Consider the following 22,150-nt stretch of genomic DNA (forward strand, 5'->3'; position numbering starts at 1 on the left):
GTTTTAAAAATATTTACATTAAGAGAGAGCAATAATAATAAAAAAGCAAACCATCACTGCCACCTGTGAATTTCCAAGACGCATCAGAGCGCAATGCGTGCTCTGTCACGCTGTTGCTCTTTTACGACACTACCTGTGAAAAATCTGAAAATAATCCAAAGAAATAACAGGAAATGAAGTAACTGTGAGACCCCGCGGATCTCAGGGGCAGGGGGGCAGATCAGGAAGAAGCGATGGGGTGACAGACGATGAACCCAACCGCCGGCCGCAGGGTCAGTGCTGGTGCAGCGGGGCAGGGGGAGAAGCTCCGCGGAGGGCTTGCTCCACACCACTTGCATCCTTCCCATCTTTTCACTTCCGTACTCTAAAATTTTGACTCAATTTGGCTTATTGATTCAGCTGTGCTTCGCCTGACCTTACAGAGCAATCTGTGCTCTTTTCAAGTGCCACTTTGTATTGACTGTGCCGAGGAGCTATGACTCCTGTAATTGGTTTAACAGCTCTTTGAGGCCACTTTGTTTCTGATAAGATACCCACACATCCACTGAGAATTTAAAATAGTTTTGTTGTCAAAAACAATTACGGTAGGAGTACAAAAGCAGCATTTTAGTGGCACAGACCCTCTCCAGAGGTACGGGGTAAGAAGGCCGGCCACAAGAGGCACAAGGATGGATGACCGTCGTCCCCTGTCCCCGGCCTCTGAACTCCCAGGGCATCAGAGGTGATGGGTTTGGCCATTAGGAGCTGCTCTGAGTGCAACGGAAGGGACCCTTGTTCTCTGCAGGGACCGGCTGCCTCCATGTGCTGTGGCTTTTACCAGATCTCAAGGAAGGATGTTTCTGAGCGCAGACGTGACATGGTTCCTGCATCCTGATCCTCAAACAAAGGCTACAGCAGCGTTTTAGAACATATACCAACAGGAAAGCACAGCAAAACCAACCCAACTCAAAACACAACCCCCAAAATACAGACAGCAAGAGATGGGCAGGTCGGAAGCGCAGCTATGAGGACACTGCATCACAGCCACAGCAAGGCAAGGAGCGGCGCCGCTTCCTAAGGGCCACCAAAACCGCACCCGCTGGGCACCCGCAGGCTGCACGACCCAACAGCCTGCAAATTGTACCTGCCCTGGTGTTTTCTGAAGGTCTTAAGAGCAGACAAAGGAATTGTCTGAGCAAATGCAAGCTGGGAAAATGACAGGACTTTGCTTTTTCCATGTGCAACCTCCCATACATCCTGAAGGTTTCACCTCCACCCAAGAGCACAGGACAGTACCTGGCCTGCCTCAAGCCCACGCCGCCTCCCTCTGCTCTGCTGCTGAAGCTGCTGCTGGGATTATTTGCCTTTGATGAACTACTTGCAGCATGCTTCAGTCTTTTCTTTTCTTTTTTTTTTTCTTTTTTGGTTATTTTCTACACTGAACAAGAGAGGTATATTTAATATGCTTTCTACCAAACAACATTATGCTTGTATTTATTGATAAAATAAAGTAAATCCATACAATGAAAATCACAGCATTATATATAACACCATTTCTCAGCTTAAAAGATTGCGTTGCATGAGATTTTCAGCAGGTGCAATTTCCATTTCAGAAAAGACTTGCGTGGCTAAGCTTATACACAATATTTTCCAGAGAAAATATCTGACAGGAAATCACTAGCAATCACAAAACAGTACAATGCCTCCTCCCCACACTCCTCACTTAAAAAAAAAAAAGAAAAAAAAAAAGAGGGAGACATAGAAAAGAAAGGCAAGAAACAAAGCCACTGTAGCCTGCTCCCTGTGTAGGCACAAAGGTCCTTCTGGATGGGGAAGAATTCCCAGCCAAACGTACAGCACCGAGATTTGGCACCTCTTACTGGTCAGACGCGCTACAGCCACCGTCTGCAGATGCCGGTAGGCTGGGGGACCCCCACGTGCGTCCCCCCGGCTGCTTGACGCACACAGACCCGAAGGGCTGCTTGCTGTGCCTACTGTCATCTCTGGCACATGGTGCGAAATCCAGCTAATAACTGTCTCTTTCGCTGTCCTGCATGAATTTGCGCAAGAATCTTCTGCTTTCAAAGCAGTGCAGGTTAATTCAGCTCTGTGACTACATGGAAAACCAAACGTTTCACTGCTAAGTGATTTTCAGCGGTGACAGCAGTCTTTGAAATTATTCGGGTCTTTCTATCACCTGCTTGAATCTTTGCAGACAACAACTCAGAACGCTTCATCTCGGTCACCTGCAGGCCTAACACATTCTTGGGCAAGAGGCACAAAAGCCGCTCTGTGCTCTCTGTATCAGACCAAAAGGTACACTTGAACCCAGCTGGGTTTAAAGCCACCTAGGCTGTTTCTTATCTCCCCCTTGACAGGGAGAGCAGAGGTGTCTGAAATGTTTGAGAGACTTGGCAGACCTCCTTTCCAGTGGAAATTACCTCCCTTTAGGGATGCAGTGGCTGCCTTTAAAGCCCTTTGCACACGAAACCTACATAACCTCTGCTTCCTCCCATCTTCCAGCAGTAAAACCAGGCTGAAACAACTGCGGATCTCTGTACAACCAACCTCCTGAGCTGCAGAGGACAAGGCTCTGGTGCAGACATCTTCCCCTGGAAGGGCTGTGGAAAGGAAGGCCCTGCCGGAGCAATGCCACTGCTGTCCTCCTGCAATGCTACCTCAGTAACCCCCGAAGTAGGAGGAGAAGCAGAGCAGAGCATGAAAGAATTATTGCCTTCTTTCTCCAAGGACACCATGCCCACTAATAAATACAAGAGGAAAAAGAGAGCGACTTTCTCCTCGTGTTATGTAACACAACATTTATGATGTTTGGATGCTTTTTCTTAAGTTGCATAAACAAAATATTAAGTGGGGCTTCATGGATGAAAAAAACAACCTGACATTCACTCCAGGACTCTGGTTATGTCCATACCACGAACTATAGGGCAAGTCTACCTGAGCTAGTTTAAAAGTCACCACCAGAGATAGCCTCAGTCTAGTCTCAGCAGCTGGAGCTCAGGACAGACTATTTACCCTGCGGTGTAAATATGCCCTGAGGCTGCTATTTATGGAGCCGAGCACTCATCAGATGACTGCATACTGCCCTCGGCACTGAACGCCAGAAACGCTGCTTCTTATATCTTGTATTGAAAATGATTTAGTTAAGAGATGCCTCTTTAAGAATGATATGACAGTTAATTCCCACTTATCCTACTGAAAAGATACAATTGAAAGGGATGCAACAATAAAACTAATGGCTAATATGATTGCTATTGATCATTTGCCAGTTTATCAAATGAACAGCCCACCGGCTAACTGGAGAAGGAAAATAGTGCTATATATTGCTCCTGTCTCTGTAATGAGCTAACCGAATAGCTCATCTTAAGATCTATGTAAAGCTGAGCATCAGTACATCATTTATAACCGCAACAAATCCTGATATATCAGATGCACATTTGTTTTTTTTCACCTACCTTTTCAGCTGACTGGGCAGTGCCAAAAAATATTGGAATGAAGGCAAGCCATACTATACAGGTAGTGTACATAGTGAATCCAATGGGTTTAGCTTCATTAAAATTCTCTGGGACACCCCGAGTCTTGATGGCATACACAGTACATGTAACCATGAGAAGAATGCTATAACCCAAGGAACAAATGATTTGTAGATCCGTAATGTCACATTTGAGAACTCCTCTGGCTTGATCAGGGTTCATAGTTTTCTGCTCATCATAATCTATGATGATGTTGGGTGGGTCAACTGCAAACCAAATAAAGACACCTAGAAGCTGAACAGATATTAAACTTGACGTGATGGCAAGCTGCGACGTGGGGCTTATAAGCCTGGGTGCTGTCACTGACTTTTTGCCCTGTTCAAATATGCGGTAGATGCGGTTTGTTTTAGTTAACAGGGCTGCATAGCTGATGCACATCCCCAAGCCCAAGAAGATACGCCGGAAGGAGCACACTGCAACGTTTGGTTTGGCAATCATCAGAAACGTGATTATGTAGCACAGAAATATCCCTGTCAACAGGACGTAGCTGAGCTCCCTCCCCGAAGCCCGGACGATGGGAGTATCGTTATATCTAATGAAGGTTGCCATGACAAAAATGGTGGCAATAATTCCAAGCATAGCCAAGAAGACGGGGATCACAGCCCAGGGAGAGTGCCACTCCAGCTTGACAATGGGTATGGAGCGGCATCCCGTGCGGTTCTCGTTGGGCCGCTCGTTGTACGAGCAGAGCAAGCAAGTCACCTCGTCGGCCTGGTACTGGTAGCCGTCGCAGAGCTCGCAGTGCCAGCAGCACGGCATCCCCTTCACCATCTTCTTCCTCTCTCCCGGCTTGCAAGGCAGGCTGCAGACTGAGGACGGGATTTCGCGCACTCCTTTACCCCACTGCATTTCATCGATCTATGAGACATTTGAAATAGAAAGAGGCTGGTTATGTAGACGTTACTGCCAGGCAGCAGAAGGGCACCAAGGGGACACCTACAAACTAACGGAAAAACTTTGTATGTGGCAGCCTGGGCTTTTCCAGGAAACGTGCGCACCAATGCCTTTGTGTGGGACTCTAATCCATGACTGTACTTACAACCATAATTGTTCATTTTTGTTAGTAGTAAATTCTGGTAGAATGGCAAACAACATCAGATAAAATGGTAGAGTGTAAACCACCTTCTTTCTGTGTGAAAGTTAGTAAGAACACGGAAATGGCTAATGGGAAGGCAGCAGTTACATTATGAACCTGGTTTTTGTGCATCCAGAGCTTGGGGCTTCTTACTGAGACCAGAACAAGAGTTCTCCCTTCTTGGCACTACTACAGACCTGGTTAATGTTTTAAATGAGGTGTAAATGTGTCTTATACAGGGCACAGAATCAGTGGGAATGTGGTGAGATCTGCAATGAGCGCCATGTAAGAGATACAAAGTACAAAGAAAATAGTCATCAATGAAAAATATAATAATTAGGTAATATTTCATTTTAAAGTCACATTCAGCTTTTGAAATACCATACATGCCCCGAGAATACAAATTATAGATGATTATATTAAGTAAATGGAAAGTCTCATTTGTTCTGTAGTCTTAAGAACCCCGAACTCCAAAGGATAAGCTCAAAGTTTCCCAAGTACAGCACAAAATTAGAGTCACAAATCATTTCAAAATATTCCAGACTAAAGCCAGTAACCAGTTTCTAAGAACCAGGCAGGTTTAGCATTGGAGCTGCTCTGAAATAACCACTGGGAAGGTCCTGACAGTCCCAGTGTCAGTTCCAGGCACCAAATTTCCAATTCTGCTGCACAGGAAAATTTCAGTGACTTCACTACCTGCTGCATGTATGCACGTATGTATGGCTTTTACAGATACAATACCTGATCTGCTGGGATAGATGTCAATGGGGATAACTAAAAACAACATTTCAGCTAATAATTTAGGTTATTAAATGCTTACAAGCTCCACTACTTTCTACAACTAAGAAATTCTAAGATGAGTTGCTTGAATCAGCCATCTGAGATTATTAACATGCACAGGAAGACTGGGGTTTGCATGCCTTAAATTGAAGGATTAAGATGCACCTTCCTAATTTCATTCAAAATAGATCCTTTATCAACTTCATTTCTTATATTTGAAAAAACACTGAAGCCACAGACTGCTCAAATACCACACTACCAAAAGGCTCTGCTGTAAATGTTATAAAAATAATCCCTCAATAACAAGATATTCGAGAGGTCTGCCACTGCTTGAGAAACTTCATTAACCTTCAATATTCACTACTTATTCTGAAAGGAAAAAGGATCCACAAACTCTTCTCTCACACCGTGCTGAGCTGAAGGATTGCAGCTCACAGACGTGTAAGAGGAGAGCCCAGCACTCGCTGAATTGCACTGGTAGAGGGCAGTTCAGGGTGAGCATGCACCAGAGCCAAGAAACCCATTTTTAAGTCCAACTCCATTCCCAGTCCAACCAGAAAGGCCATAAGAAAGAAAATACTTGATGTGGTTTTTACAGCATACATTGATATGGAACGAGTAAAGCATCCTACATGTATGGATTTTGACACAGTCTGCAGCAATTATAGGATTCTCACCAACTTTCTGCATGCTAGTATCTCACAGAACCCCATTAATGCACTATCATATCCTCACCTCCAGCCCCTCACCCTCCTGCCATTACACCTATAAAAGGCTGAATTTCCGTATTCTCAGAAGTACCCCCATGGCCTCGCTAGACAGTGGGGAAAGCCTAAAAGCATTTTATTCTGCGCAGATACTGGGTGTAAGCAGGTAAACGGAAGATTGGGCAAAATTACGGAAAGGTTTTTTTCTGGTCTGTTGGGACCACACCGTGATAACTCTATATTGCTGGCCTCGTAGAGGCTCGTGGTGTTCTGCTGCTCCTAGCTAAAAAATTAATAATGAAAACTGCCTGTTAGATAGGCCACCTGTCACAGAGGCCTGGCGCTGCGAGATGAGAATCCGAATCAAACTAGAGACGCTTTCCCCACAAAGGAAAGAATATTTTTGAAATATTTTTTTGTCTTTGAAATAAATTATTGTTATATAACTGCCTTCAGAAATGCAAACAAAAGCAATAGAATATTCAGCTGTGTATTTGGTTGCCTTAGGAGCTAATAATTGTGCCTGATGCACATTTTTCTGTTGCCCTTTTTCTGCAGCTTCCTTGAAATAAGCTTTTGAAACCTGAATCTAGAAAAGACTTCTATTGTGGCAAAAAATTGTTATATTCAGCCACTTCTTCCATTTACTTAATCTAAGCCTGCTTCTATTTAATGGCATTTTTCCAATATTTTTGTCACTGTGAGTTGGAAACTGCTTACTTCAAGATTTTGCTGAGTTCAGGGTTTCAGTATCAGGACCGCAGAATCCTGCTCAAATACGATGGATGATTTTTGCCCACGAAACTGTAAGAGGACATTCTACAAAACCAAAATAGCAGATCATTTAACCCAATATAATCTAATTGTAGCAAACCATGGGATTCACTGCTGTTAGGTTCAGATAAAAGTCAGTATTTTAAGGCTGTTCATGTGAAAGCAAACACTTGGCTTTTGAGCAGCTTGGACAAGGTACTTGACCATGTCCTTGCTCCATTTTTCTTTCAGTTCCACATCTACAAGCTGGAGGTATTGTCAGTTATGTTTATAACAAAGACCTACAATTTTTCCAAGATTCACGGAGGAAGAGTGCTAAGTACTTATAGAAATATAAGATTTATAAGTAAATAAAATAAACGCTTATCCCATAACCAAAAAGTAATTATCTGAAAATGCTAATCTTGTCATTTAGAAAGCTGTAAGTAAACAATTTAATAAATCATGAGAAAGTACTCCTGCAATGAATACAAATGTGGCTTTTTTATGTACAAACTTCCATTTCAGTAATACATAGAAATGGCACACAGAGGATTAGGGGATTTACTTTTTTTCCAGACTAACACCACTTACGGATGTAGCTGGACATGCTGTGCTCACAGCTATCCAGCAGTTTTGCACCTTGAACTTAGCACTTGACCAAATCGGTGCTGTGGGACACAACAAACTCCTCCATTACAATTCTGCCAAGTCTGGGAAGGACTCAAAACCCAGACTGCATTAGGTGCTGTAGACACACGTATGTCTAATTTCTTGAAAAAAATCACATATCCACCCATTATCCACTTCTCATCATGTTAAGTAGCCCATCTCCAGCAGTATAATGTGCAGACTGATGCTATTATAGTTCATCCACTGATGAAGTGATCTGATAAACGGAAAAAATATCATTCATTGCAGGACATTCAAAAGAACTTGGCACCACTCCACGACACTTGGGTCCATGAGACCCACTACGTGATGGCGTTACGCTGCATTTTCCCCTGCCACCCCCTCCTGCCTCCAGGGCTGGCCCCGTCCTGCAGGGATGCTGGACGTGCCCCCAGCACCAACCTGCCCAGCGCGGGGGTGCACTGCCACTTACTGCCTCCCGAAGGCTGCACACTCCTACTTACTTTATTTGCTGGGTTCATTTCTAGATGCCAATTTCCACAAACAAGGCTGGAAATTGCTCTGGGCCCTTGCAGTGCGAGCAGCTGCCCCTCAGCTCCCCGGAGCGCAGCAGTGAGAACCGGAGCAGGCAGCGGGCACATGGGGCTGAGCCTCCTGCGCGCCCCCCGTCCACACACCTCGAGCTGGACGGGTGGGATCTGTTCCCCAGATTAATTCTCAGCATGCTCGCTACAGAATCACATTAACAAGAAATGCTTAGTCTGTCTCATAAGGCCCAACGTAATTGTTCATTTTAATGAATAAAGTAACTCGATATTTGTGTGTAATTTAAACATCGTCGCTTCTTTTCTCACCACCACAAACATTTCTGTAATAAGCTATTTGTTCTGAACTAAATTGTTTCATGCAATGTTTGATTAAAATAAAAATCAGTACAAAAATAATTACATTACTGATAATTAACCTACTCAGGAAAAAGAGCCCCGTTCCCCAACAGGACATTTGTACCAATCGTGCCGTTAATTTCCCAGCCATACGACAAACCAGTTGTGGAGCACTGCACCCCAATTTATTGCTACCTCGCAGATTGCTTTCAGGCTCCAGTCACTAAGTCAGCAGTTCAAACAGTTTCTGTATATTCAACTTCCCAGATAGCAATATTTGCATGACTTAGCTCTTAGGGCTTAGCTATTAATGTCTTGTAATTAGATTTGCAATCCAGGGCTTTAACATGATAACAGTTTTAAGCTAAGAATATGTCAATAACACACAGTCAACAAAGCCTCCTGCAAAACATCAACTAAAATCCCTTAAACAGATAACTGCAGTGATAAGCCAAACTACCAGAGAAAGGGAGGAACCTACTCCAATACTTGCCCAGAAACAGCAAATGCAGTGATTTACCCAATACTGTAACTTTTCTCATTAACTCCACTCCCACCTGGGGCTGACAGAAAGGCCTGGTGACTCCGGGAGCAGCAGGTTCCCACCCCGGCGGAGGGGCCTGCTCCTCCATCCCCTGCCCCCGGGAGATGTGAGTGATGCCAGCCATTGCAGCTGGGTTCCCAAAAGGGCACAAAGGAACAGTGACAGCACCCAAGCTTTCCTGTCCCGCTGAAATACTCATCCTAAATCCCTCCAATCTGTTCTCCAGGAGTTAGAAGTCCTCACCTGTTTTCTGCTCCGGTCTCTCCCACCACTGCCCTCTGTTCCGGCGGCTGCTGTGGGAAGAGACACGGCCGCGTCCGTCGGGAAGCACACGACGAGCAAATCACAGCCTTCAGATCGCAGGTAATGGAAGCTCATTGCTGCTCACGGTCTTGCAGCCACAAGCCTGGCAATTTCGTGGTGTCAGCACAAGTCAGGGATGGCCTTCGGCACCCGGGCTGACGTGCAGGCTGGCCCCTGCCCCACAGCGACGGCTGCTCCCCTGGGTCACAGCACTGCCGGTGCTCGCGGGCTCCCACCTGCCTGCTCCTGCGCCAAAGTCTCCTCTGTGCATCACCCATCGTTTTAAATCCCCCTGGTGCTAGCTCTTGCCACCTGGAGTAGGAGCACCTGGTATTTGGGTGCAGCATAAAAATGTGCATAGCACCTGCATCGCATTTTATTTGACACATTCAACTACTTTTGATTTAAGTTTCTACTAAAAACGTCATTTTTGTTTCTACTCTGTAGCACCTTTTTGGTGGTCTCATAAGCAGATCTCAGCCTACATAGACTGATTTATTTTCCTCCTTCCCTTTCTGCTCGTACTGTTTGTTTAGCTTAATATTTGTCATCATTTTCCACCGACCTCACCTGCTTTGAGAGCAGCGGATACCAGTTCCACCGAGCACTTGTAATAACTTCTTTAATGAGCTCCAAAGGCTATTTGTTCTACATTAAACCAAGGACATTTTTAGCACAACACTGATTTAGAGAAAAATGCTTAATCTACAATTTTTGCAATAACGCTCATTATCATACATTCCTGTTGACACACAGTAAAACTGAAAATTAATTTTTTTAATGGTTTTATATCTGACTACAGCTTTGTGTTCTCCTCAGTAATGGAAGGGGAAGGACCATGCATCTTCAATATTCATCCCGCAGTCCCTGCATTTTTTTAATTAAAAAAGAACATATTCTTCCAAATGTACATTTAAAATACACAGTGCTTATCTATTTAAGTTTATAGCTTAGAGCAACTCTATCTTCTGAAAGTAGAAGTAATCTAAGAGAATTTTTCATCCCGAAGTGGCTTACAATTAGTTTCTGTACTCAGCCCCCAGCCCGGGGCTTGGAATGACGGGGCATTTTGGGGGGATCCATGTTGATGCCCGTTGTGTTATACCTAACGTTTCACCTCCAGAATACTTCATTGTCAAATTTTTCAAAACATAACCAAGTCTAACAGTCTTCTTCCATATTTCACGAAATAGGCTAAGCTGACTTCAATATTTTAGATGCAGAAAATAACAGCTCCCATGTGGGGAGCGGCGCTGCGCAGAGCAGGTCTCGCTGGCAGAACTCACGAACGACAGATTTCAGCCTGAAAAACCTCCCAGTCGTCCCACTGCTCACAACCTGCACTTTTGCCAACTCCTGATGTTCCTGTGGCCATATATAAGGAGATAAAATGCTGCTTAATTAAAGGAGCAATTTACAGCTTGTCTGGCTCCTGACTGGGACAACGAAAGCAGGTAACAAGCATAGCCGTCTGGACTACTTTACGTATTTTATGCCCTTTGGCATAAGCTAGCTTGTCCTTCAGTGTCACGGCCTTAGGCAGAGCACAGCTGAAGACGAGGCCTGGCACCCGTGATGGAGGCGAGCGCAGACTGCGGCACCTGCACGGCCCCCGCGGCTGCGGGTGGGCAGCAACCGCGCTGGGTGCAACCGTCCTGCACACACCATGCTGAACCCGGGTCACAACAGTCGTACACGCCACGGCACGAACCAGAGAAGGGAAAGATGCAAGATTTCATTTCAAAGCGAGGTGGCCCAGTTACATACTCATATAGGAGAAGCTGTTCAATATTTTACAGTTCTGTCGGAAAGCGCCTCAGCAAAGTTCCCCTCAATCACAGACCTGTGCTTTCTTCTGCTTGTTAGGATGGTTGGACACGTTCGCAAGGATCTAATTTCAAATATACCCGCGTTGCAGCTGGAATGAAAATAAGAAACTTAAAAGTCATGAGGTTTGCAATAAATAATTAGATAAGGCTACCTTACGCATGACTCTTGACAAAGACAGCTAAAATGGTCCATCCGACTCCCGCACTGTTTTCCACCCAAAGATCTCAAAGTGGCACACGAATGCAGCAGTACGTGCTAAGTAGGACGAAGGAAGTTCTGCATCTGGTATAATGAAGCTGCGGCAGAGTGAGATGAAAGCCAAGGCGCACAGTTTCAGTATGTGCCCAAGGACCCTAACAGACCTTCCCTGCGTATTTGAAGTTTTGTACTTGCTCTGTGCCTGTCCTAGAAATCAAGACTAAAGGGATTCATCGTGCAGGATTATAAGAATCCCTCGATCCAAACTACCAAAGCACCTAAAAAATAGATTGATATTGGGTCAAAGTAATTGCTCAGATATTTAAGTGAACAGCTGAAATCAAATGTTCATTTCTAACGCTTTCATAACACTCAGCAATTTGCAAGTTTAAGTCCCAAATAACAAGACTGGATGACAGTGGCATCTAGAAACAAATCCAGGAATTCTGACTTTTTTCCCAAGACTCCTTTTCTGAGTTATTTTTCATGGTAGAGCCAAGAGTTGACCTTACCCAGGTTTTGAGAAAAGGATTATCCCTTGATGTTTATTTATCTCTGCTTATGAGCTAATAACTTCTTTTTCTGTTATTTACAGTTCTGAAAAAGGAATGCAGCTGCCAAATCTGATATATTACTTTCAAAATGGAAAGGGTAATAACTAGAGATGTACCAAATGGCGTGCGTGTGATTTGGATAGCATTTATCTTGAAGTGCCTGCCAACTCAAAATGCTTTAGTTTATTTATCCTACTAATTCCCAAGCTGATTCAAAGACCAGTATTTGCTAGTCAAATTATTTGGTCCTGGTCTTCCTTTTTTTAAAGAATCAGCATCAATGGTACAGTAATTTTCTCATCATGGCTAGCGTGCATGACATAATGACACAGGGGCTGGGGAAACAAGATGAAAGACACACAAAATTCTGAGTGAAGCTCGGCACCTTTAGGCCCTGGTTGGATTGCTGCAGCATTAGTAATACTATTAAATTATCTTGCTCAGGTTATATTCAGTCAATCAGTCCCAATCACTGTAACTGGTACACAGAAAATTAGGGCTGGCTGATGGGACTTTAATTAAGCTTTGCCTGGGGCAACTCTTCCATTAAGGCTGCAGTCACAGCTTGCTGAAACAGGGCTGGGGAAGGAAGAGGAAAATGAGGTGGCTGGTGACAGGCAGTCACTGAGCGGGCGATGGGTGAATGCTGGCACCTGGCGTGCTACCGCTTTGAAAGCTACAGGGGATGCTGGTTTGGTCTGGGCGTGGAAAAATACAGGCCTTCCAATTGCATCGATAATATTTGTGTCTTCCTGCAGTTCCATTAAAATTCTGCAAATAAATTCCACTAAAATTCCGCAAATAAATTCAGAGCTTCATTTCCTACATTAATCAAGCCAAACTTAGGAATTTTGTGCCTCGTCACATTTCAGAGTACTAAATTGGCAGTAAAGCAACAAATTGCCTTTTCCCCTCCCACCATCCTCTTTCACCTCTCTGGGAAAAAAAATATATAAAAAAAAAGGTGACTGGAAGCAATCACTTATGCCCTCCAGCTAAGCACCCGAAATATTTAACTGCCACTGGATCACGTCCTTTCCAGTGCAGGGACTCTTCCTCCTCACTCCTTCCCAGCAGCACGGAAGGCATTACAGTCACAGAGGCATTCCAAATCCAGGAGAACAGCCTGTACTGCCTTTTCCAGTTGTATTTCTGAAAGAAAAAGGGACCCAAAGCTCTGCTTTTGCCAAGGGAGGTGGAATTCCATACTACGTATTTTACTTCACCAGCCTGTCTAAACGACAGGCAGTGCAAGAATGGAACGAAATATCTAATTATAGGCACAATTTCTAGCTACCATTGGGAGCTGGATGCTCAGATGCTACATTTAATGGTCAAATACACATCCTCCATGCCATTAGAAGGTGCAATTAACAAGTAAACAAGCTTGTTTCATGGGAATCATTTAATGTAGCATTTTCATATTAAAAGTACATTTTCAGATGAGTGGAAGAAGAAGAAAGAAACAAACAGTGAAAACAAAGCAAATATAATTTGAGGGAAAGCCTTGTTTAAGTGCAGGCTAAAGACTCTTCTCAGCTTTTTATTTGGGGCCATTATTGCCTACCACGCAAACAATTAGCCTGAGACACATTAAAATGCACGCTATATATCCAATGTTATAGTCTTGCCGCAAACCACATCAATTTTCTATGTAAGTCAGTATTCAGGGACATTTTAAAAATGACTATTTTTGACCTACTCAATGCATTAACTCTTTTGGGAACCTTTATAATTTGCTTAATTGTTGGAAACTCTAAGGACTGTTCACATGGTCCTGGTGTGGGCAGAGCTTTCTAAAACCCTTTACAGAATTTCTTACTCCCCTCTAAATAAAACAAGTGCAATATTATGCAATCATCATAATTACATTCTGCTATCCTTGGCACGTGCGTCTGTATGGTTTTAAAATTTCATTTTACAGAACACAGCTGGATTGTGTTCTAAGGCTACAAAACAGCATTAAGCCAATTGTTCTCATATCCGTTAATACAATACCCTAAAATATTCTAGGTGCAAACCCAGTAAATAAAAATGGAGACAAAAGAGCCAATTTCCAGGATGTCACTCGAGAATGCCAGTCCTCACCTGCTGAGGATCTGCCACACCTACAAAGTCAAAGCTGAGACCAAACGCCTGTAACCCTGCGTAGTACTCCTACTTCCAGGTTCTGCATACAAAGAGCACGCCTTCTCTGCGACCCAGGCAAACAGTAAAACCTTGCTGCCCTTTGCATTAGGCTGCACCATTATCTGCACCTCTCTGGGTGCTTTCTCCCGAAGAGCTGAGCGAGCAGCCCTCCGAGAGGACTCTTTCACCCAGTGCAAATCCCACAAGTTCACAACAGATCTAAGAAGAAAACATGAACACCTGGCAGGTATTTGCAAAGTATCAAGTGCTCACTGGCTGTTGGACAACTCGTGGTGCCTGGCCTCCTGCTCAGAGCAGCAGCTGCAGAGCTGCCTGGGGAGCAGAACAGCACCTTCGCAGCACTGACACTGGGTTTGCCTCTACACACCTGGATGAAGTTCTCAGAATGCAATGAAACCCGTCTGCCACTGAAAGCATCTTTCCATTTTCAGGTATTAGAAAAGAATATTAAGCCCTTGATAGCACACCAACTGGTATTATCACTACTGCCAAAAGCAAACAAACCTCATAATTATCCACAGAAACCCCAGTAAAGTATTTGCTCTTGAACATCCTTGCTGGCAAAAGTACAGAAGACTTGGAAAAAAGGATTTAAGAAGTGATGTGCAGGAGCAAAAACATCACCTATTTTAAAAATACAAGTTATTTATTTTTTGACCTTCTATTTCTCACCTTACTCGCTCTCAGAGCAAGTCTGACTGCCTACAGGCTCCTGTACATTTAAGAGAACCCCACAAGATGAGGCAAATTCTGAAGTCAAGGAGTCGTCTGATACACATACATTTTTTTTCCATTACAGCTTTTATGAGCTCCTTATTGTTATCATTATTTTCCCTTGATCTTTGAAAAGATATGTGCTATATCTTAGAGATTCTCTCAGCCTAGTTTCTCTTAGCATTTATATCCTTATAAGCATTTTACCTTGTGACATTCTTAGACCTGGAGGAAAATTACACTGATGTTCAGTGTCGCCAGAAGCTGATACAGCTTAATACACTTTGCTTTGCCTAAAGGTAGCACAGCTCACACGGTATACATTACAACCTAGGCAAAATGGGTCAGTAACAAAGAAGAAATGACATTTCACACCTTTAATTCCAAGTCTGAGTTAGTTTTCAGAGTGAGATGTTAAGATCTAACTATTGCCTTCCTATTTTTATATAGCAAAAATCTAAATGGAAAGCTCAAATCACTGAATAACCTTTCGTTTAAAATACTTTTCTTGTGATTTTCAAGTATGTCAAGTAACAGCCAGGAGAGGGTCCTCACTGGCCTGAGCCTCCTCACGTGGGGTTATTCTCCAGTTCTGCAGGCGGAGGTGACCATCATGTGCAGGTATTCGTTCCGTTACACTACTCATGCCAACCCCATCAAAGCCTTCTAAAGCTCGAATTCTCTTTTCTCCGGACCAAAAAATGATGCCCTGGCAGGGTTTCAGATTCCCTTCACACGAGCTCTCGCTGCAGGACAGCTGCGCAGGACTGCTGGGAGGTGGCAGCGGCACACACTCAGGCTGCTTCCTGATATGACCGGGACCCAACCCTCTGCTTCCTACCACATGTGCGTGGACTTCAACATCGTCAGCATCACACTGCTCCCCAGATTTTCTGGTTCACTTTGGCACAGGTGTATAAGGGAAACCCGGGGGACACACCCGTGAGATTCTCTGGATTACAACATGCACTGATTTTTTTTTAAAGAATGCGCAGGTATAAATGTGATTATCTGCATTTACTGACAACCTGCAACAAATCGCTTAGCTCTCTTTTGTCATACAGAATAAACGCTGCTTGATTCACATAGTTCCTAGCACATGTTTTCAGGTTTTGCCCTCATCTGGATAAAAGTTATTTACAGCAGCAGTTTCTAAGCCTAACGCATCAAAGCCACCTGTGGTACTGCGGCCTGCAGTGAGGCCCGTACTGCGGCCTGCCTCGGTTCCTTCCCGGCGAGCGCACCGAGCCGCACTGCGGCCACGGCTCCAGAGCAGGGCTGGCAGGACTCGGGCCCGCTGATGGCTCCTGCACATTTCAGGCACCTGATCTGAAATCATTGAGGACTGAGGAGTAAGCATATGGCCATTCAGCGGGCCAGTGGCTTGAAAAATTCCCTTCCAGTTGGCTGAGAGAAAATTAATTCCGCAAGTTAAGATAATTAAAGGTGTTCGTGCCGGTCATGGTTGACATGAGCAATGAAAGATCACAGGATTTAATAACAGAACAAAATAAACAACATTTATCATTAGTATGTACATTATAGCTATTGACACGTTGGGCATGGTGAACTCTCTCGCCAAAACATGTAATTAGGATGTATTTTAGTACCACACCGATATAGTTACTCACCTTTGCATTTCTGACCGGATCACACCGAATTTGGCTGAAGGTGCAATGAAGGCTGAGCTCACAAAGCCCAGCTGCAGCAAGGAATTTTGAAAACAAGCTGCAGATCTTTCTGGGATGACTTTGCATTTAGCAGTCCTTACTCTGTGAATTAATTCCCATAAAGCCAGGCACCTGTGGCCCCACGAGTGAGGTTACTGCCAGGTTTTAAGCACTAGCTGTGTGATGCAATGCTAAAAAGCAGAGGGAGAAAGAGGACCAGGGTCAGGAAAGCAGAATACAAATGTCAATGGGGAGGAGAGCTTCAGGTAGGTTTACCTCATCTAAATGAGGTCTAAATGGCGGAAGAAGATATTATTATTATTAATAATTTTTAAATATACCATAAAACTATTTTTAGATACCATATTTCCAAAGTATGCCTTGAGAAAATACAGAATGCCTTGCATTTAGGTGTTACGGAACACAGCCCCAGTTCAGGATCAGAGCTAAGGGCAGTTTCAGTTCATCAGGAATGGCACAGACTGAGTAATCATGCCATAAGGAAGAAGAGCCCAGATGAAGTTACTTCCTGAAAACGTAATGAGGCATTGGTCACTGAAATAATTCATATTTTTTCAGCTATTAGGACGCCAGTTATTTCTGGATACAATCACATCTCCATATATGTCAACATACTATAACGTACAGTTAATTAAATCTAAGGCTTTAGCCAATTTCATTAAAAATGTAAATTGTGGTAATTTTCAACAAGTGGCTGCCTCAGCTGAAAGCTTAAGGTTCTGCAGTGACATATGAAAACAAAACATAGAAATCATACTTAAAATCTTAATTTTCAATAGCACCCTGACCTCATTTGCTGAATTTGTGTAATGAGACTGTCTGACACCTGAATAATGTATCCCTCCTGTCAACTCATCATCTCACAAGATTTCAGTCTCCGGGCTGTAATATAGATGCATCATCTTTGTACCAGCTACTCATTACCGTCTGTAATAGGAATGGGAAATGACACTACAAGGGCCAGTTTATGTGACAACAGCTGAAATGAGAAAGGAAATTGATACCAATTTTTATCCATCTTGTAATCTTTAAAGCATGATTTTAAGCTCACTTGCATGTTGCAAACCAACAGAAATCTTATGGCTTCTATATGACAAAGGTCTGTGCATGCATATCCATCCACCTGTATATACACACATAAATGCATATAAACACTTTTTATATGTTTGCAAATAGGTTTTGCAATTATGCATTACATGCATGCAGGAGCTAGTACCGATAATGCTATCATAACCGTGCTTTCAGTTGCACACAAATTTACTAAGGTGAAATTAAGCTAAAGTTTCCTAGGTTGGGAGAGGTCATATTTCTATTTTTAAATTTCAGAGAAACTACTTCAAAAAACAGGTCAAATACGTTCTTTTAAAAATGTATGAAAATCCTCAAAACTAACCTAAATCACTGGTGGTAGAACTTTCATCCCTTGCTATTTGAACCAAAAACTTTTAACTGGCCAGATATGTGCCCTTTTGCTCCCCTTCCGCCAGAAACTGGTGAAATCCCAGGCTACCAAACAACTGAAATTTGCATATGCTACAGAAAGACACATCTTTTGCTGTAAAATATTCTGCAAAATACATCTGCTCTGAACATGCTCTACCGCAAGCAAAAACAAAACACAGAAAACAATGAACAGAAATTTCAACGCATTATTTTAGAAAAATGCCATCTGTTGGCAGAATATTGCTGAGCATCAAGCTTCACTGAATAGCTGCTTGGATCCAATTGTTGTTCTGGATATTTTACCAAAAATATCAGGTACATATAGGTCTCTCGGCAGAAGGTTAGACATTTAATTACTCTTTTCATTAGCTTGCTATTCATAACATTTATTTTCAAATTCTGTAACAGAGACGTTTTCAGATTAGTCTGAGCACAAGTAGCTTCAATAGGTGGTGAAGTGTGTAGGATCTGCATAAATTGCACAGATGATTATGAAGTTACTTAATATATTTCTATTTGTGGGGAGGAAAGAATCACAGTGTAGAAATTGCATCATCTTTGCCAGTTGCTTGCTTTGCAATCCTCCCGTTAGGCCAGAGACAGCTCCCTGTTCCTTCCCTGGCTTCTCTCGCTGTAGGGTGAAAGCTGACCATTGAGCTTGAAGCACCCTGTTTGCTCTGAGACCAGAGACACTGAGGTACATGGATGTGACTTTTTTTAAAACAAGACTGTTTTTTTTCCCTGTCTTTCTGTTTCTCTAAAATACTGGCCTGAACCTGCAGTGAAGAAAATAACCTAGCACAGCTATTTCCCCACGGAGGAGGGAGTTATTAATAAGCATGGAGTGATTTCCTTTGCACTATATAACATGAGCCAGGATTTATAAGGAGTTAGATCTGTGTAATGTACATGTTTATGGAACCATATTGATAATTATCAATACTATTAATCTTCTAAGCACTTGTTTAGAAAGATTGCAGTAATGTATCACTTATTGCTGGAGGAAATTATAAAAAGAGCTAGGAATTGCCAAGCAGCCAGCCTTCCTGACTCTGTACACAAAAGGCTCTATTTAAGTGGCAGTCACGTTTCAAGCTGTACACTGCTTAATGTTACTGAACAATTTACAATTCAGGGGCACATCTCTAAAACAATACCGATTTTTTTTGTTCAGCTCTGCACACAGTGTTTAGGCATCTTTAATATGTTTTTGTTTCTATTTGCAAACAAATTAGAGACATTTTAATTTCATCTGGAGCTAACAGTCAGCCTTGTCTGATGCTCTGCAAGAGAAACATGTTTCAGGTTAAAGCTACTTGAATCCCCTTTAACACAGTAAGAGGGGTAAGGACAACGTTTTCCACCATTGCTCTTTATCATTCGAGGATGAGCCTTCCTCAGTCATCCTGAAAATGTGCTGCAGCCTCTGATCAGCACCCAGGCACCCAGTGGCACCTTTACGAGCCATACCGCTGAGCTGGAAGAGCACACCCGACAAGCTGGAGATGTCAATGCCATTAAAACAACACGATGCAGCCTATGCAAACGCTAATAGCCGAGAAGTACAGCGTTAATTAGAAGAACTGGAAGAAAATGTTAGCTGCTCTAGGAAGACATCCCTCTCTAATGACAGATAAATAGGTCTCCTGTAAGCATTTCCCTGCTCACCAGGACAAGTGTGGAGGTGAAGCAGAGCCTCCTGCCCACCGCCGGGCCCCAGGCTGCAGAAGGGCAGCACAAGAGCAGCAGCACAGCTCAGCTGCGTGCCTGCCACACGTCAGAGCCGAGAGCACTTCCCGCACGGAGAACATTCACCAAGACCTTCAGTCCTTCGTGCAGGGCCTCGGTGCCCCAACAGCTCACTTGGTCCTAGATCACGGAGCCAGAGATCACTCCTGTGCAGGAGCCCAAGCTCTGCGGGATGGTCTCTCCAGCCTGCTCATGGTGCTGGCACAGCAATACCCGCACCGAGCCACTCCACAAACTGCACACTTTGAGCAACCTTGGCCTTTAATGACCCCCAAAAGCTCGTCAGTAGGAAATAGGAAAGAGGGGTAAAGGTGGAACAAAAGGGCCCAAACTGGCTTTTCTGTCAAATTGAAATCTGCCACTCACTTCAATGCAAGAGACTGACCCAGTATGTCTGCTTGTTCAAATCCGACAGCAGTCTACTTTCCGGTCAATACCCTTGCGTAAACTACATCTTTAACTGTAATTATTAACAGCAGGATTAGTTTTACTTAAGTTCGCTTTCTGCACAACTGTTGGGAATTCCTAAATTTTGCTATAATTTCCAGGCAAAATTTGAAGGAAGTGGAACATATGCGCATACTGTCTGCCCAGCCATCTGTCTGTGCTAACTTCCTTTCTCATAACTTTTGAACTCGCAGAACTTGCTGGCCAATATGAAATGTATTTGATACAAGCAGAGGTTTCTGAAGGATGTGTCTGCAGTGGATGGTTAGAAGAAAGACCCACCTGCACTGAACTTCCCTCTCCCCCTTCGGTTTGGCCTGCCAGCCGACCAGCTGGCATATCTATAATTCAAAGACAGCCACAATACAGGCTGTTGCTTGCACAGCAAATGATATAGGAGTGTGGGAGGGAGTTCAGGCACTGCAGAGAAACTGTGGAGACAGTACGGGAAGGAGTCACAGGCAACATGATAGAGAATGCTGCTGTGGTAGGGTATGCGGAAGACAAATCCTTGGAAAAGCAAGATTCAACAATTTCACAGGGATTTTGTCTACTATATTTGGGTTTTTACAGTTCAAGGATAGTTGCAGAGGTTTGGACATGAAAATATAAAAAACCAGGGACCTGCTGAGCTAACTCTATATAGAGAAAGAGAAGCAATACCACCAAATTTCCCATGAGAATGCCCAGCTCCTGGAGGAGCGATCCATTTCTGTCTCCTTCAGGCACATCAGTGCCTCCAGGAGGGATGTGTTGGTCTTTTTCAGGTACCTCAAAGCACTGCAAGTTGCATTCATAGAAGTCAGCCAGGTAACACAGCTGGTCAGCTAACTTCTTGCATTTCTATAGAGCTTTCTATTGGGCAACCTCTAAGTGCTTTACAGAGTAACAAATAAAGGCATACATTATCACGTCCTTTGTTTCTCCTCTGTTGGTATTAAAGAAATGAGAATTGGGACAATATCCTGAAGTGTTAGCTCCACAACAATTACTAAAGGCAAAATGTAACCTTTGGCAGTTTATCCTGGGACATATTTAATAGTAGCTATTATTTTGTTTGGTTATTTTAGTGAATCCTTGACTTCTCTAAACTCCACAGTTTTCTTTATTATTGTAAGAAAATACATGCAGGCACTTTCATAGCAATGTTAATCCCCTGTGGATTCTGGTGAGAAACTAGGACCCGTAAGTGAGTAGAAGGGAAGTTACTGAGCCAGTCTCCACTACTGACATAACACTGTAGCCATGGGGACAGGAGGGTGAGGAGAAGCAAGCATTTTATGGAAACATTTAGCACAACAACAGGAATACAAATCAAACTCCATTAATTTAGTTTTAAATTTTAATGAATCTGGATGTGTAGTTTATATAAAGATTTAATAAATTATTAATATTTTTGCTAAAAGAATTGTAAATTATAAGTTAATATAGAAGTTTGCCTCAAATTGAGCATCAAAATGTGAAACCCACAGAAATAGCATACAGCAAATCCAAGTGAGCCAGAATTCAAGAAGAGCACAATATTGTGGTTAGTCTCAAAGGCTGGACCCTTGGTAATCCACGCTAATTACTTTAACAAACTTTAATTTAACAGAAGACATGAAAACCTTGAAAGTAGAAAGCGTCCTGCATTCAGGCATGCTCCACATCAGAGTGTTTTGAGCTCCTCACCAGCCCCCAGCTGCACAATGGGACTGGCAGCTCAGACCCGCTGCCCTTACCAGGTTTTGCCAGTGAGCACGGCGGGTGTTGTGCTGTGTTTGCTCATGCACAAAGACCTGAAGCCCAAGACACAGCTGCTGTGCCCACGGACTGCACACCGGGTAGATCCTGGCTGCCTCCTGACGACGTGCCAGGACCAGACCACACTCACACAGCCTTTCCTTCCCTTTCCCTGCACCTGCTCCCCAAAGGAAACCCAGCTGTGGGGCCGGCAAGGAGCCATCATGCACCCAGGATGGGCACTGCCAGACCAGAGCTGGAGAAGGACCCGCTATAACCCCAGGAGGAAGCTTGGACCAAAACAGGAAAACCCTTTGGTAGGAATTGGCATTTTTTCAGCAATTTGCAGAAGAACACTGAAATTGAACAGAAAGTGTTGTCTTTGTGCTTTAGTGTCAATCTACAAGGGGTCAAAGAGCTACATGGTTAAACTGGCACATCT

General features: G+C 43.5%; 1 protein-coding gene across 4 annotated transcripts in view; it reads right to left on the reverse strand.

Moving 5' to 3' along the window:
* The window catches only part of GRM7 (glutamate metabotropic receptor 7), a 266,715-nt gene that overhangs the window by 55,201 nt on the left and 189,364 nt on the right, over positions 1-22,150 (reverse strand). For 3 of the 4 annotated variants that reach the window (XM_035546872.2, XM_050712778.1, XM_035546870.2), the window contains one exon: positions 3,453-4,388. The exons of the other annotated variant lie outside the window; for it this stretch is intronic. In XM_035546872.2, coding sequence (XP_035402765.1) covers positions 3,453-4,388 — 936 coding nt within the window. The remainder of the gene's footprint in view (positions 1-3,452; positions 4,389-22,150) is intronic. 4 annotated transcript variants of the gene reach the window in all.

The sequence above is a fragment of the Cygnus atratus genome, chromosome 10 (genome assembly GCF_013377495.2).
Source record: "Cygnus atratus isolate AKBS03 ecotype Queensland, Australia chromosome 10, CAtr_DNAZoo_HiC_assembly, whole genome shotgun sequence".
Taxonomy (NCBI): domain Eukaryota; kingdom Metazoa; phylum Chordata; class Aves; order Anseriformes; family Anatidae; genus Cygnus; species Cygnus atratus.